We start from the raw sequence: 17,506 nt of genomic DNA, 5'->3' as shown, positions 1-17,506 counted from the left end.
ACTTTTTTGGGATAAAGTCAAAATTGGGAAGATTATGCGAGCATGTATCATACTCCATAATATGATTGTTGAAGACGAACGAGATTCATACACTCTGCTTGATTCTTCGGAGTTCGAACAAGCAGAAGACAATGGAAGTTCGCATGTCGATCTCAATTTCTTCACAGATATGCCTACAAATATTGCTAATATGATGGGTGTTCAAACTACAATTCGTGATAGACAGATGCATCAACAACTAAAAGCTGATTTAGTTGAACATTTATGGTCTAAATTTGGAGGAGATGAAGACGATAACTGAGCTCGAACGCTTCTTTCAAATGTTCCCGTTTGTTTTTCTAATCTTTGTTTTGATGTTTTAATTTAAAAGTCTATGTTTACAATGTAATATTTTATTATGCTTTATGTAACAAATTTTTTTTTTTTCAATAAGAAATGTTTAATATTTTTTTTAAGAAACCTCAAATAAGAGACTTGCAATGGAGGGAGGAAAAGTGTAAGTTTCTTAATCAACTCTCTCACCAAAATTAACTCTTTAAATAATGCTAAAATAAAATTAAGAGACCCATTAGGGTCTTTAGGATAAAGATGGTCTTAGTTGCATGCACAAGTATTCGGTTAATGATATAACTTTTTTTTGCGCATTCTTCATATGAATAATATTCCTTGTAAAAGAAAAGTCCAAAAGACTATTCTTTTCAAGTCACAACCAGGAGTGACTAGATTCTCCATTAAATTTAATTTGATCCATTATTTGTGTCTATTCGATCCATAAAATTTAGATATCCGTAAAAATTCAAATCAAAGAAAATAACAAAATATGTTATCCATAAAAAATGAAGCAAATCACAAATATTATTTTTAAAAAGCTCGATATTAGAGCCGATCCATATACTTATAGATAGGTAATGTATATAAAAACCATCACATCTATACATATTTATGATATAATTTGGTTAATTTTTTTTTATTATAAGTTGCTTTCTTCAAATTTTTATTTCGGGTTATTGCATATCCAATTTAGTTTTTATGTTGAGTCAAATATTAACATATGAATTTTCTAATTAGACTTGTTATATTCATTTTTGTTTTGTTTTTGTTATACAATTTCTGTTAAAGACGTTAGTTTGTTAGTATTATTCCATTATACAAAAAAATAGAGCCAACCATTGCATATGGTCTAAACAGTTCTCTTCTCTGTTTTTGCCCAGTTTTTTTTTTTTTTAGTTTTGATCTCCTTTAGAATGCCATAAGGATTCATACACTTGTAGACTGCCTATTCATGTAGTACAAGTTAGACGAATATTAAGGTCAATAGATAGGTTTCAATTCAGTGGAGGTCGGGGTGTTATACCTGCTTACGAGAATTTCATGCATTATTTCCAAGCAATTGATTGGAAGGTGATGAGTCTCTTTCCCTATTGTGATCCATTTAGAATCAGCAGAATTGCATTGTCGGTATTGTAGGGTTGCGTTTCATTCTGTGATTTGGATTCATTACCTCATCAGGGTTTTTGGTTAACATTGTAGTATATTAATGTTTTTGTCAGGAACCTTGGATTATGGGATTAATTGCGTTTCATGCTCTGGTGCTAATTGTGAAGGTCTCAACTTCCATATGTTCTTGTTCTTATTGGTTTAAGCTCCCTTTCGTTCTGGTACAACTTCTTCTTCTTTTACCCTTCAATGCTCTTTTTTTATCCAATGATCGCACTAGGCTAATTTACAGTTTTCATATGGTATCAAGTGACTGGGAGCTACTTTTGAAACTTTGTCATGCAGATCTACATATCTTTTCCTTGTAGACTAGCATGGTAGACTACAAACAATTATTTGGACGTCTCAGGGTCCATGGTTAGAGAGTACACCATCCATAGGGAGTAAGGGTTTACAAGGGTCATTGAGTTCGTATACTAGATAAAAGGTCTCGGATTATGATATGATCATATGACCAGACCACAATATATAGTCTTTAAGCATGGTGTTAACGATTAGCATCTCCCGCGTGTGTTGTCATTGCATATGTAAAGGATAATGATCATGTGACCTATATTATTATTTGAGAATTAAATTTATTATTTTCTCAATGATCTTAGTGAATTTGCTTACTTGTCATCTTCTCCATGATTTTAAGATAAATCATTAGTTTAATTTATAAAATTATCTAAATTTTTTATTTTAATATATAAATTATCATAATATTTAAGATAATTAATAAACATTAACCAATTCTACCGATATATATACTATCATTTTTAAAAATTCTAATATATAATTAGCATGATATTTAGATCATTTAATCAAATATATATTAACAGTTGATATTAACAATATCTACATGTAATATTATAATTATGTTTATCTTATATTTAGTTTATGGTTTTAATGACTAATATTATAGCATGTTTCTCTAATCTTTATTGGAAATATTGATTCAAATACAGATTCTTTTAACGTCTAATATGATCTTTATTGATAAATCGAAATACAAATAGAGTTATGGAATCATTTACAAAGCAATGGAATACAAATTATTACATAAACAGAACTATGCTACTTATGCTGAAGACAAATCATTTGTAGAAGTGTAGATTGACGTTGCTTTCTTTTGCAGTAAGCCTTACACGCTAAAAGAATATATGATCTGTTATTTTCCTTCTTTAGAATTTGTCTCACTTTAATACGATTGGTATGCCATTTTGGCATTTTATTTTGCCCAAATCGTATAGTAAAAACCCATTGCATCCGGAACATGCTTTGAAAGGTCGACATGGTACCAATCAGACCATATCTGTGTTCTTGGTATAATAGTAGTCTCCATAATACTATCCTTGCGATGCCGATACCTTAACCATTTAATTTCCAGTGACTTCCATCCAAACACCCTTGATGATATCCTCTCTATGAAATTAATAATATCCAGCCAAAGACGAATAACCATCAAACAAACCTGAAACTATTTCCAATGAGTGTAGCAAATCCCTGACCAAGACCAAATAAATACCCTTGTTGCTTGAATTGATGAACCATCTCTGAACTTTGGATTGAAAATATTCCAATGACGGAAACAACCCTATCACACAAAGGTTCATCTCTCAAATCACAATTTTCTTGTGCATACGATCTCTCCACTGTACTCTAGAGGTCATAACTGAATCTGATGACATCAGTTGCATGATGATCGCGTTGTCATAGTCTCCCGGCCAAAATGGCTTAAGGAATGATTGTGACTCCAGGATTGACCGGAGAAAGAGATACATCGTGCAGTAACTGCTCGGGGATGTTGCCGACAAAAAAGTGGAGATTTGTTGCCGGAAAAACGCCGGCAAAACCAAAGGGATTTGCCAGATAATCATGCTCCCAAGTGGAGAAATTAAAGCATTAAATTCGACGAGATTTATCCGAGAAACACCTCTCTAATCCCGGAAATAAACATAGTGAAATTAACCCAATGATCATAACTGTGCCACAAGGCGTTTTCCGGAATGATTGAGGAGAACAACGACGGCGAATGAGTGGATGATGATGTCGTTTGAATATGATACCAAACATAAGTAGTGATAGAATACAAATCATTTATATACTGTGGAAACAAAGAATAAAAGCCATAAAAACCGGTGGCCTGAACTGCCGGCGATGATCAAAAGAGATGAAACGGTGTGTACGTATCAGTCGCCTTTCTTATCGCACCAGAGCGTTTTTTGTACATCCCTAGTGAGTCTCATTTTTATTATCCAGATACAGATTATTATAAATTTATACATAAGTATACTAATATATTTTAATTAATCGATTTCTTCAGTTGGATCAGTTAATATACTGAACCATATCCATATATTGGGATTTTTTAAATAACATCTGTTCGTCTGGTTTCTTCAGTTGGATCATTTAATTAATCGGTTTCTTCAGTTGGATCAGTTAATATGATACTACCAAATCCAAACTATTTTTTCGGTTTGGTTTTAGATGGGTTGACGTTTCTTTTGTTGACGTTTTATGGGTTGTAATTAATTATAATTTTTCAGTCCAAATACAATAAGTTTTTAATTTCAAACCTAAGTTTCTTAATTTGATTATTACTATAGACTATTTTTTTATCCAAAATCCATATCCCATAAATAAAAATATGAAACAAAAAAAAACATAATTTAACATATTGATTACCAATATGAATATTGAAGTTTCATAATTATAATATTAATCTAAATTTATATCTAATTTAATAATTTTTATTATAAATAAATATTAGTTAAAAATTGTTATATATATATATATATATATATATATATTAGTCCGCACATCAACTAGTTGCATATGTAAATGATAATGATCATGTGACCAAACACAATTGCAGTGGGTGGAGTATATATACTTTGCAAAGAGTCTCAACCGAGTCTTGCGAAAAAAAACTGGAAGAGCTTCTCAACTCAGAATTACTTTGACCCGCACAGAGCCTTCCTATCTGTTAACTACGAAAAAATCTACATTGATAGCAGATTGTTATAGCACGTTTTACTGAACTACTATCGTCTATGATTTAAAAATTTCCGTATTATATAATAGCGTTAGATGAATGCTATGATAGAATGGAACCTAAAATAACACTTAATTAATGCTATTCAGAAAATTAAGAGAACGGGAAGATAAAATCATTGATTCCGCCAATACTTATCGTGAAATTAAACTTAAGCGCCAAATGAATTATTTAATCGGCTTCAGCAATGCTATCAAAAACATATAATAGCATTTTTTCTAACGCTAAGAAAAGCTATTTGAACCCCTAAACCCTAAACATTATTTTAAACCCTAAACTATAAAGACAACCTTTAAAACTCTAATCTTTTAATATTATAACTTCAAATCTTAAAATTAAATTCAAAATTTAATCATCTTAATCTTAAACTGTAATTTCCTAAACACAAATCTTATTTTCACGCTATAACCTCAAATCTTAACCCCAAACACTATTCTCCTAATCATATTCCCCAGACGCAAAATATACTTCAAACTTAAAAAGTTAAGATCTAAATTTTAAATTTTATATCATAAACACTAAACTTTGAGAAGAGGATAGAACACATAATTTTGTTTTTTGGCTAATCATAAAGTTTAATCCTTATTTTTATACCACTTATAAAAATTAAAATCTAGTCATTTTGATCATAAATTCAGAACTTTATTTTTGAAAACCTTAACTATGAACTTTAGTATTAAACCCCAAATTATATCCCTTAAACCCCCAAACCCTATTCCCAAAAACCAAACCATATTCCTAAAATTCCAAACTTTAAATTGATCATAAACTTAACCTGTAAACTTAATTTTTAAAAATTGTTGAAATTAAATCATAATCATAGATCCAAAATATAACAATTGGTTCTATATACAAATATTAAAAATCATTTGTTTTTCGTCAAATAAGATCATTCATATATACTCCTTCTGGATTTAAATATATGATGTTTAAGGTTTTACACATATATTAAGAAACAATAAATACACTATTTTAATTGTTACTTTTTGGTTATATCAATAAAGTTTCACTACTTAGAATTTTACTTTTTAATTTATGTTTAAATTTTAAAAATAAATACATTAATTATATCTTAAAACATCATACATTTATATACAAAATAAAAAAATATAACATCGTACATTTGTATTTGATGGGAGTATGTTTTAAAACATGTAAGAAAAGTGAATTGTTGTTGGTCAATGAAATAAGAAGGCAAAGATTGCTCAGTTTTTAATCTAAACCATTGATAGAAGTTGATCTAACGATCTCAGTGCTTTGCTTTTTAATATTTTATTTTTTTAAATCTCCCCTCTCTCTCTCCAGATCTGTCGTATTTCTCATCTCTTCTTTCGTATCTGTCGTATCTCATCTCTTCTTTCTCCTTTGCGATCACTCATCTCCTCTTTCTTCTCCGCTGTTGTAAGGAGTGGTCTCTTCTCCGGTTCACTCTCCTCTCTGCTCCTCTCGTGGCTCCTCTCGTGGCTCCTCTCCGTTCCTCTGCAATCGACATAAGAGCAGTTGTTCGGAGGATTTCGTCCTTGGAAGACGAGGTTGATTTTTTGTTGTTCTTATGTATTCGATTCTCTTGTGTATTTGTTTTTATGTTCTTAGTTAAAGAAGGTGGAGGAGGCTGAAGAAGTTTGATGGTGGTGGTCTCGAAAATGGTGGCTGAGTGTGATGGTTTGATGACTTGGTGACATCGTGCTGTTGACAATGGCGGACAGAGAGTGACTACGGTGGCGAGGACAGCAGATGGTGGCGAGGACAGCAGATGGTGGCCAGTTTGAATCGTGGACAGTGGCTGAAGCTTTGCGAAGGTGGAGATGGCGGCTGAAGCGTCTATTAGGTTTAGATTTAGTTTTAGTTAGGTTTACATTAACTAGTTGTTTTAGTTAAGACTAGAGTAATATATTTATGTATTGTTTGTTTAGTTTTGTAAACCAAATTTATTGTAAACTAAATTTAATTTATAAATAAAATTTATTTTATTTTTAATTATAAAACAATTTTGGATTTATTTTTAATTTTTGATTATTTTATTTTTAATTATAATTATTTTTAGGTTAAATAAAAGCCTATAATAGGAGGAAAGTAATGCTAATAGTTAAGTCGACAATATCATCCAAGTATTGCTATCAAATCTGCATATTTCGTATCGTTCAAAAAATGCTATCGTATAGAGAGTATTTATGATGGATACCGTATATATAGCATTTATGAATTTGCTATCAAACATCTAATATAGCATATTTTCATCGCTAATAATGTACATATTTCTCGTAGTGATTCTCTGGTCGAGAGCCAGGACATGACCACTTTTGATCACTACAGTGATAATCTTTGTTTGTTTTTTAGTCTCTAGTCTTTCCCTTTCTTCTCTGCGTTAATACACAAAAAAAATCGACTTGTCTTATGAATCAGATTTTATTAGCAGTGCATAAGTTTTTAGCACGAATTAGAACCATGACTGATAAATTGAAAAAAAAAAAAGGATTTTTTCGTGTTTGACTTGAGAACAATGAAATGTGGTGTTATTTAAGCATGTTTATATTCTTAACATGGAAGATCTCTCTATCTCTCTTATCACATGATTTTTCTCACATTTATGTATACTCTCTCACTTTGCAACCAGTTGTTTTCTATTCATGTATTTAGTTTTGAAATGGTTCGAACCAAGCAAAACATAACCAAGCCATAAAATTCTACTTCGGTTTAGTTTTGAGACCGAAATGGAAAGATAACCCTAACCGGATACGGAATTGAATTCGAAAGAGAATAATCTAACCCGGCTTAACCGTCGATTATCTAAGGATTTAGATAGTCGGTTTAACAAATTTGAAATAATAACAGCCGTTACATAACATAGGTCGTCGATTCTCGGCACTTTCTTCAACGGCTAACCCTCATTTTCAAAATGAAAACTCGTACAAATCGCCAAGAGAGTACGAGATCTGAAAAAACACTATTGATTCTGCTCGCTTAATCTTCTCCACTCATCATCTCCTTCGTTTCGAAACCCTAAATTCGACAATCTCTCCCTCTCGTCCATGAAGGAGGTCGAAGAAGAGGAGGCGATGGAGAACCAACGAGCCCCGGAGAAGACGATCCCCGTCTTCACTGTGCTAAAAAACGGCGCGATTCTCAAAAACGTATTCGTCGTCAACAACAGTAGTCCCGATTTCTCTTCGCCGGAGGCAGAGGAGATTCTGCTCGTCGGCCGGCATCCAGACTGCGACATTCTCCTAACGCATCCTAGCATCAGCAGATTCCACTTGCAGATCCGCTCTCTCCCCTCTCGTCAGAAGCTCTTCGTCACGGATCTCTCCTCTGGTACCAGCCATCTCTTCGATTTCTTAAATTAAATTGTTTCCTCATCGATTTGGTTCTCGGTGTATGCGTTTCTGGTTGTTGATTGGATTGGTTTTGAATTTTTCGATTTAGTGCATGGGACATGGGTTGCGGATCAGAAAGTTGAGCCAGATGCTTGTGTTGAGGTGAAGGAAGGTGATGTTATTAGGATTGGGGGTTCGACTAGGATCTATAGGCTGCATTGGATTCCACTGAGCCGTGCGTATGATTCCGATAATCCATTTGTTCCACCATCTACACCGATGGAACAAGATGAAGAGCCTGAAGCAGAAAATCTAGTGGTTGCACGTCAGGTTCGTTCGACCTTCTCTCATAATGTTTTCTTCCTTGTAGCTTTTGCTACGCCCTTAACTGCACTGAAACTTTATCTGTTTTTTCTTATCTTGCTTGGCTCATGTTACTTTCTTTGCCTGGATGTGTAATCTTGCTTCTTTTTTTTTTTTGCAGTCAGGTGATGATGGAGATGGACATTTGGATGTGACATCTGAAGGAAGTGGTTCATCAGTAGTCCCTAGTGAGGATGATGAGGATACAACAAGGGAAGTTTTGTTGCCAGTTGCACCTCCAAGCGTTTCGTCAATACCTAGAGATTCTGTCAATACAGAAAAGCTACAATCCAGTGAAGATTTGCAGACTTCATCAAGGTGGGAGTTGGATGTTGAAGAAGCCGCAGCAGAAATGCCAATTAGCAGCTGCGCCTCAAGTAAGCCGCAGAGTGGTAGCTGCCCGGAGGCCTTAGCTTGTTATGAACATGAAGTTCCTGCAGAGGCTGATGAATGGGATGTCAGAGGAGACGGTTGTCTGCTTCTGGATGTGATGCCAGAGATGATAGAGTCTTCAGTCCTTAATAGGGAGGATGATCCATATCTAGCTGCAAAGGAGACTTCATCGCTTCAACTCCAACGAGATTCCACTGAGACAGAAGATCTACAGCTCACAGATGTTGTCCAGGCTTCACCAAAATTGACCGTAATTATTATGGAAGCCAACACAGAAAATTCAAGTAGCTGCAGCTCCCTAAGAAAGGCACAGATTGATGGTGTCTTTGAAGACTCAGATTGTGCTTCTTTTGAATTGGCTGCAGAGGTTGAGACTTTGAGCCTTTGTCAAGAAGTCTGTGGAGAAAATCAAATGGTTGCATTTCAGGTTCGACCTTCTCTCATATGCTTTTGCTAAGCCCTTAACTGCACTGAAACTTCATTGTTTGTTTATCTGTTTTTCCTTATCTTGCTTGGCTACAGTTACTTTCTTTGCCTAGATGTGTAATCTTGCTTTTATTGCAGTCACTAGCGGATTCAGGTGATGATGGAGATGGACATTTAGATGTGACGTCTGAAGGAAGTGGTTCATCAGTCCCTAGTGAGGATGATGAGGATACAACAAGGGAAGTTTTGTTGCCAGTTGCACCTCCAAGGGTTTCGTCACTACCTAAAGATTCTGCCAATACAGAAAAGCTACAATCCAATGAAGATTTGCAGACTTCATCAAAGTTAGAGTTGGATGTTGAAGAAGCCGCAGTAGAAATGCCAATTACCAGCTGTGGCTCAAGTAAGCCGCAGAGTGATAGCTACCCGGAGGCCTTAGCTTGTTATGAACCTGAAGTTCCTGAAGAGGCTGATGAATGGGATGCCAGAGGAAACGGTGGTCTGCTTCTGGATGTGATGCCAGAGATGATAGAGTCTTTAGTCCCTTATGGGGAGGATGATCCATATCTAGCTGCAAAGGAGACTTCATCGCTTCAACTCCAACGAGATTCCACTGAGACAGAAGATCTACAGCTCACATATGTTGTCCAGGCTTCACCAGAATTGACCGTAATTATTATGGAAGCCAACACAGAAAATTCAAGTATCTGCAGCTCCCTAAGAAAGGCTCAGTCTGATGGTGTCTTTGAAGACTCAGGTTGTGCTCCTTTTGAATTGGCTGCAGAGGCTAAGACTTTGAGCCTTTGTCAAGAAGTCTGTGGAGAAAATGAGTGTGACACCAAGCAAGTAATGGAAATATATGCTGAACCACTAACTGAGGCTGAAAATCAGATTCACATAGACAATGGAGAAATTGATGTATCTCCCAGTTCCTCTTCTCAATCTGACCGACTGATAGAAATTTTAACTGAAAATGGCATAAGCGATGATGCACTTTCTCAGATGAATAGCTCTAGGAGCGGTAAATCTGCTTCTGTTCCATTACTTGAAGCCCCGGGTTGTTCTGCATTTGAACTGGCTGCAGAGGTTGAGATTATGAGCCCTCGTCAAGAAGTCAGCGAAGAAATATGTTTTGTGACAGAGAAAATACAGGAAGCATCTGCAGAACCACTAACTAAAGTTGACATTCAGAGCCACGAAGAGGATGGAGTTACCGAGGTCTTTAGGCCAGTTATTGAAGTATCCTCCTCTCCTCAAATTCAGCCAAAGTTAATAGGAGATGCCCGAGGCCACTTAGACTCTGAAGTAGCCATAGAGGCCGATAGTCAGAACCTACATACAAAAAGCAACAGAGAACTCAGGATCAGTTCAAGCGAAGTCAGTATAGTATCTGATTGTTTGTTCGCTGGCAAGACAGTAGATATCCGAAGTCTATGGTCGAGTAGGCAGCTACTTCCCGAGAGTGAACTTGGGGATCCATCTGAGATCTTGAGTGAAGTGAACCTTGCAGGAGATCAGAAAAAAATATCAGCAATAAGCAGAGAGACTGAACAAATGTTTGATGATGGGAGAATCTCGTGCCATTCGGAGGAACAAAGACAGAGTGGTACACAACGTTTCTCGTTGACACCAAATCAGGAATCCAAAACAGAAATGTCATTTGGCTCTGGGAGATCTGAAGAATCTTACAGCCTAAGCGAAATAGAGGGAAAAGGATATACTGATAAGGAGGATACAAAACCGACTCAAAAACTGCCTTCTGATTATACTGGAAGTCAAGAAAACCAGAGTCCCCAAACACTCGCTGTTAGATATGATGTACTGTCTGAGATGGATAGCTCAAGAAGCTCCTCGAGAAGATTGAGCACAAACAATATTTGGTCTAGGAGGGGGAAAGCTGCTTCTGTTCTACAGGTCCGGACCAACAAGAGTGAAGGAAAGCAAAAACAGATTGGGAAACCAAAAGCCCAGTTGCAGAGAAAACATGCTCTAAGTGATAAGCCTAGTTATCTGAAACTAGAACCAGAGATCTTTACTCCTGACAAGGAGAACCTGACCCCAAACTCTCATATGCTAAAACGCTTGCGAGAAGTTGGTGAGATTAAAGATACTAAAGGTTCCTCCTCTAAGGCAATGCGTAAACAATTCTTTGATAATCAAGTGGAACAAAACGTGATGGTCGAACAGAAACAAGATGTTCACTGCATGAGTAGCAACTCAAAGGTAGCGCATGAGCCTGTGGCACAAAAGAAGAAAGCTGAACGAGCACCTTTTCAACATCTGCTTGACAAATCTTGGTCCCAGAGCCAATCATACACCGAGGCTTCTTCTACTGCAGCAGCACGAAACAACATTTCTTGGGGGCTTCGTTCGTCTTCGGTAAGTTATTATCAATTTGATTGTCTTCGATTCTTTGTGTAGTCCTTATCCTAACCATAAGTTCCCTGTGTGTTTTAGAACCTTTCTGATGGTAAGAAGAAGATGAAATGGACCATTGTGTTGGACACTTCTTCCCTCCTCAACAAGGAATCTAGGAAACCATTGCACCTACTCCAAGGTCTCAAGGGGACACATATGGTCGTACCAAGAACAGGTAAAAACCTTAAACCCTCTGTGTCTGATAATAATTTCTGTCTTCACTTAGCGCCTAAATACAAACCATAAAACCATTTACATTTCTAAACGACAAGGCTGCAAATGCATATGGAAGATGAACCGAGTATAAAGATCTAGAAGAATTGTCTACGTGAAAACATAAGTTCTAGTAGACAAACATGCCTCTGAGGCTGAATTTGCTTTGATCATTCAAATTTATATTTCTCATATGAATCAGAGACTTCTTGACAATATTTCTACTATTAGAAACATAGCTCACATTTCGTGTCAATGTTCAGTGTTAAGGGAACTAAATGAGATGAAGCGCGGTCGCTGTCTTCTGTTTAGTAGAACAGCAGAGATGGCTTCCTCAGCTCTGGACTGGATCCAAGAGTGTAAAGTTAGTACCAAATGGTGGATTCAAGTCCAAAGCCCATCAGAGGAAACTAAAGCAACTGCACCAACACCACCAGTCACTTCTCAGTCAAATGGATATTCATTTCCGTTTTCACTTGACTGGAATAGTTATGCACCGGAGATCGATTCTCCCACATCAGAAGATCAAGTTCTCGAATGTGCACTTATTCACAGAAACCGTAACAGAGATGTACAACTCGTTCTTCTTAGCAACGATGTAACTCTCAAGATCAAAGCCATGGCAGAGGTGATTTTATTGATCTATATTAAGTATTTTTATAACAAAGCAATTTTTTTGTAATAAGAACAATTTGGTTTTGGAGTCAGGGTGTAATGTGCGAGACGGCACATGAGTTCTACGAGAGTCTGAAGAATCCGTACTCGGAGAGGTTTATGTGGCCAGAGAGTTTGCCGAGAGGAAGGACTTGGAGTCATGAAGACGATACTGTGTTGAGAGAAAGGTACGACAACCGAAAGCTAACAACGTTCAATGGAGGAAGAAGAGGAGAGATTGATGCAACAGCAGCAAAAGGCTTGAAGCTCATACTGCTCTATAATTCTCAGTATGGCCACATTCATTGATGCATCTCTTTTTTTCGTTCTCAAATTTCATGTAAGCTAAATCACTTCAACTCGCTCACACATGGGATTTTTTTAGGATAATGACATTTTCATATCATCATGACATTTTGTTGTTGGAATTACATTTGTCTTCCAGCTATAGCGATCGTCATACCTAAGAAAATTTGAATATTGGAGTAATCGTTAAGCTTAAATATATAGCATAAAGTTTTGGAATGTTCTCTGAAAATAATCAGGATTTGATTTATTAATTTAGAGTTTTACTTTTTATCTGCTGATTAAAAGTCAGACCATTTAATGAGCCTAGCTTAACATTAGTATTATTTTAAATAGGATTTTTAGTAATTTAAACTCTCGATTAAAGATCAATTCCTTATATACTAATTGAGAATCATTACAACATTGTTTTGTAACCATATGTTAGGATGAAATTCATAATTCTTAAAGAAATTGGTTGGTCATCTTAACTTATATTATACTTTTTATTAAATTAACTATTAAATTGAGAAATAGTGTACAAAAGAATTTTCTCGCACTTTCCTTAAATAAAAGCTACGGAATTGCCTAATATGATTAACATATATATGACAATTAATGATTATGAATAATAAATATTTGATAACAATTTTTGTATCTTAGCTCTTTTTTAATTTTGTATTATTAAAAGATATTAAACAACCATATTAACCATATAATTAAAAAATTAATTTTTTCTTATATGATACATTTTGAATCATTAAAATGACTATAAATTACTAAAATCATTAAATGTCTCACACTAAAATTTTGTGATCAATGATTTAACTTTCTTGGTAATAACAAGATACAAATAATCATAAATCATATGAATATGAAATCTCATAATACATTTTAAAATTAAACTATATAACATAGAAAAATACTTAAATATGATAATTTCTAAATTTGTATTGAAAATAATTGAAACCTTAATATTTTAATTTTGAAATTTGTATTAAAAAATCTCACATTAGAAATTTTGTGTTTATCATATAAGTATAAATTTTAAATAATAAATATTTATATTAAAATATAATATATATTTATGTCCATGTCATTGAAATTTAGTTATATACCATATAAAATAAAAAATAATTGTTTTGATTTATTTATAAAAAAAGTAGCGTAAATAAACAAAATGTGTTGTTTTGATTTATGTGTTTACTCTAATTTAATTATATAGATAATACGTAAATGAATAAAAATAAATAATAATATATAAAAAATATTTTTATATATAATATTCATTCTGCGCAATTGCGCGGATCTTAAACTAGTGGTAAAAATAAACCTTCAACTAAAAATTCGGTAAAATAAACCCTCATCTTTATATCTTTTTGTCCGTTAATGGTTTGCCCCTCCGTAACTTTTATCGTCAAAACTGAACGTCTCCCGTTAACACGAAACGTTGTGTTTCATTCGTAGAGAAAACGTCGACATGTTCGCATAAAACAACATAATTTTTATTTAAAACGACGAGGAGTTGGTAAAACCTAATCTTATACCGGGAAGTCTCTTAATCTCCCCCAATTCAACTCGTTCACTCTGGACGAACCCTAATCTTCAAATCGATGAATCTGTGACTGCTGAGAGTGTGTTTGATTACGAAAGTCCAACCGATCCATTTCTCTGGTGTAAACTAAACGGGGGTGATGCAGAGACGGAACAATGTTGTATCAGCGCCATTGAAGAAGAAAAATGTCAAAGATTGGTTTGTGTTAAGCTGCTTAGAAATCTGAGGAAGGACGAAGAAGAGGAGAGGGAGAGCTAAAAGCAGTCTTTTATTTATTGTTTGTCTTCTCCTTTCCTAATCAATCAAACGAGGCTAATCAAATTTAGTCAGAGTGAATTAAAAAATTAAAGTAGTTTTCACATGTTAATTTAGCCAAAGGCAACTACCCAAAGTAAAAAAAAAAGTGATTGGAGATATATATCTTTTGATCGAGCTTACGTCTGCATCTTTACCGATTGTACTCGGAGATTAACTCCATATACCCCCTTTCCGCCCTAAAAAATTTCCTTTTATCCTTTTATTGTACTCCTTCTATTTCACGATATATTGATGTTTTGCTTTGATGCACAAATATTAAGAAATTTAGTTTCCTCTAAAAAAGTATATTTAAAAAGTATATTTTAAATATCATTTAACCAATTATAAAAATAACTGTAAAATCTGATTGATTACACAGTTTTCAGTAAAGTTAAAGATAATATAAATATATCAAAACATCATCTATTTTGAAACAAAAAACATCTTCTAAAACATCATCTATTATGAAACGGAGTGAGTAATATAATTTGTTTTTATTTTTTTTTAAATAGAAAAAGTGGCTAAAGACGGATTGCTCCTAACAGAAATTAAATATTTACAAGATCCAACATTAAAGATCTGACCCACACAAAACAAACCCTAAAACCCGACCCAGCTAAACCAAAACGATGTCGTTTTGAATAACTCAACTCTTTCTCTCCCAAAATTTCCCTCATTACATCGTCTCTCCCCTCTCGACACTCTCTATTGCGAAATCTCCAATTGAAACCCTAGAGTATCCATCTTCGTTCCTCCTTGTTCGTTCTCCATCTAATTCGAAAATCCATTAAGCTATCCCTATCATTTCTCGTTTCTCAACTATCTCTTTGTCTCTCTTGTCTGAAACCCTAAAGTCGAGACCGGTTCGTTTCTTCTTCCTTCTTTGTCGAAATTGAGGCTCCATCTTTGTTCCTTGTGGTAAATGATTAGTTTCCCTTTATTTGGTTGTTATTTGGTCGAATTTGTATGTAGATTTGAAAACAAATTTGGGGAAAACTTTGAATGTGTCTTATGTTTAGATATTGGCTCTGAAATTGGATAAGAACTTGGTAAATCTCTTGTTTAGGTATATATTACATCGAATCTGTATGTAGACTGATGCGTTTTTTGTGTGTTTCCGTTTTGAGTGATAAATTGTATTTAATTTTTGTTAATAAAATTGATTAAGGAAGATGAATCGTGTTGTTGATGAGACTTTGTTGATGTTGTGTTGTTGTTTTGCAGTTTGAATTTAGAGTGATTGAGTGTTGTAATGTCTTGTACATGAAAGTTATGAAGGGAAATCAAAAGGGAGTCGCCAATGAAAGGCGTCGTCAATTTCTTAGAATCAGAAAACCGGACTCAATTGCAAAAAAGCCGGAACCGGTAGTTCACAAGAGCAATAAGAAGAGTAAGAAGAGTAGGCCAGTGAGAGAGCCAGTGAGAGCACCGAGGGTAGAATCGCTCTCAGCCTCAGATGAGTCCGAAAGGGAGGGGTCCGATAGGGAGGGGTCCGAAAAGGAGGTATATATTTTGTATTCATTGTTATTGTTAGTGAGTAATGCTGAGTAGTAATTAGTAGTACTACTAGTACTTCTTGTATTACTACCATTACTAATATGTATATATGTATTTTGATTGCAGGAAATGCAACCAATGCAACCCCTTGAGTTCTACTTCAAAAGCAGTGAGTTTCCAAAGACTTGCAAGATACAAACTAAGTTCTTTGTGACGAAAACAATAAATGTCATCAAGGTTAAGCCTGGGGCTCAATGGTTCACAAGCCATCCTCAGTTTCGACATTTCTTCCACATGTCAGGCGAAGATAACCTGAAGCTCCAAGGGATGTGGATGTTACTCCTGCGCACCATTTGTACTCCAGAAGATGATGTTGCATGGTTTACGATTAATGGTGTACACATCCGCTATTCTATGAGGGAGCATGCCCTCATCTCTGGCTTAGACTGCGGTGATTATCCACCAAACTAGGAGAAGTTGGGGGGTTATAAGTTTGTGGATTATTACTTCTATGACAGAAAGAAGATCACCATCAGTGATGTGAAGCAGAAGATGTTGTCTATGCCGCCGTGTCCAGACAGATTGAAGATGACTGTCTTGTTTTTTCTTGGCCGGGTTATCAGAGAAAAGCCGAAGGATTCTGGACATTAGACCTCTTCATATTAAGGATGGTGGATAATTTAGAAGCTTGCAGATCATTTCCCTGGGGTCGTCTAACATTTGAGGATGCAAGAAAGGAGATTAAACATGTGATGAACCATCTGAAGGGTGAAGTGAAAGAGGCATGCACCTTTCCTGGTTTCATAATCCTGTTAGAGGTAAAACATATAGTTTAGTAAATTTTTAGTTATTATATAATTGAAATCTGACACTGTGAAACTGGATGTACTAGGTTCTGGCTTTTGAGTGTATTCCGGATATGGGAAAAACATTTAGAATCTATTCAGACGACGTTAGTGAAGACTGTCCAAGGATGTGCAAGAACCGGTTTACAAAGTCCAGTCTTAAGGGTTATCCTTTGGAAGACATATATGCTGCGCTTGGAGAAATAAAGGTACATGTATATAGTTATAGACATATATGATGTGCTAGTAGAACAAAAAATTTAACTTATCTAACTTTTTGTTTTATTTTCAGGTTATTAACAGTGTGTTGGTTCCAACTATTGGTGAGCAAATTATGCTGGCTCGTATCATTGATGTGGAGCGAGAGTATGACCGCTAGGACAGCCCAAGACCCAAGTGATACTTGGAACTACTGGTTAAATGTGAAGCAGAAGAATATTTGATGGAAAGAACTATACACTACAAGAAAAAAGGGTATTGATAGCATATTGTGATAGGATTGATTTTCAAACTGCAGTCATAGATAAGTTTTTAATTTTCGGTCCATATTCATAACAGTGATTTAGTGCTATCACGAAAAATTAACAAAGCGGGAATAAAAAACACGCATACCACCTAAAAATAAGAAAAGTGCTAAAGTTATAAAAATTTCCTCCTTATCAATAACACTTTCTATACTTAAAGGTGAAAAATCAGAGAGTCACCAAATAGA

At 34.9% G+C, this 17,506-nt stretch overlaps 1 protein-coding gene and 1 long non-coding RNA gene across 2 annotated transcripts; both read left to right on the top strand.

The window, feature by feature from the left end:
- Positions 1–1,268: 1,268 nt before the first annotated feature.
- LOC106317698 lies at positions 1,269–1,903 on the top strand. Its single transcript, XR_001265206.1, has 3 exons — positions 1,269–1,401; positions 1,551–1,658; positions 1,783–1,903. It is a non-coding gene; the product is annotated as an uncharacterized LOC106317698 (long non-coding RNA).
- Positions 1,904–7,405: 5,502 nt separating this feature from the next.
- On the top strand, positions 7,406–12,811 carry LOC106313056 (FHA domain-containing protein PS1-like). Its single transcript, XM_013750782.1, has 7 exons — positions 7,406–7,846; positions 7,958–8,178; positions 8,333–9,031; positions 9,169–11,409; positions 11,488–11,623; positions 11,925–12,289; positions 12,370–12,811. The coding sequence occupies exons 1-7, from the start codon at positions 7,564–7,566 to the stop codon at positions 12,622–12,624; spliced, it is 4,200 nt and encodes a 1,399-aa protein (XP_013606236.1). The 5' UTR covers positions 7,406–7,563; the 3' UTR covers positions 12,625–12,811.
- Positions 12,812–17,506: the final 4,695 nt, after the last annotated feature.

This window comes from Brassica oleracea, chromosome C9, assembly GCF_000695525.1.
Source record: "Brassica oleracea var. oleracea cultivar TO1000 chromosome C9, BOL, whole genome shotgun sequence".
NCBI lineage: Eukaryota > Viridiplantae > Streptophyta > Magnoliopsida > Brassicales > Brassicaceae > Brassica > Brassica oleracea.
Note: the sequence above shows the minus strand (reverse complement) of the source record. Positions and strands in the feature narration are given on the sequence as shown.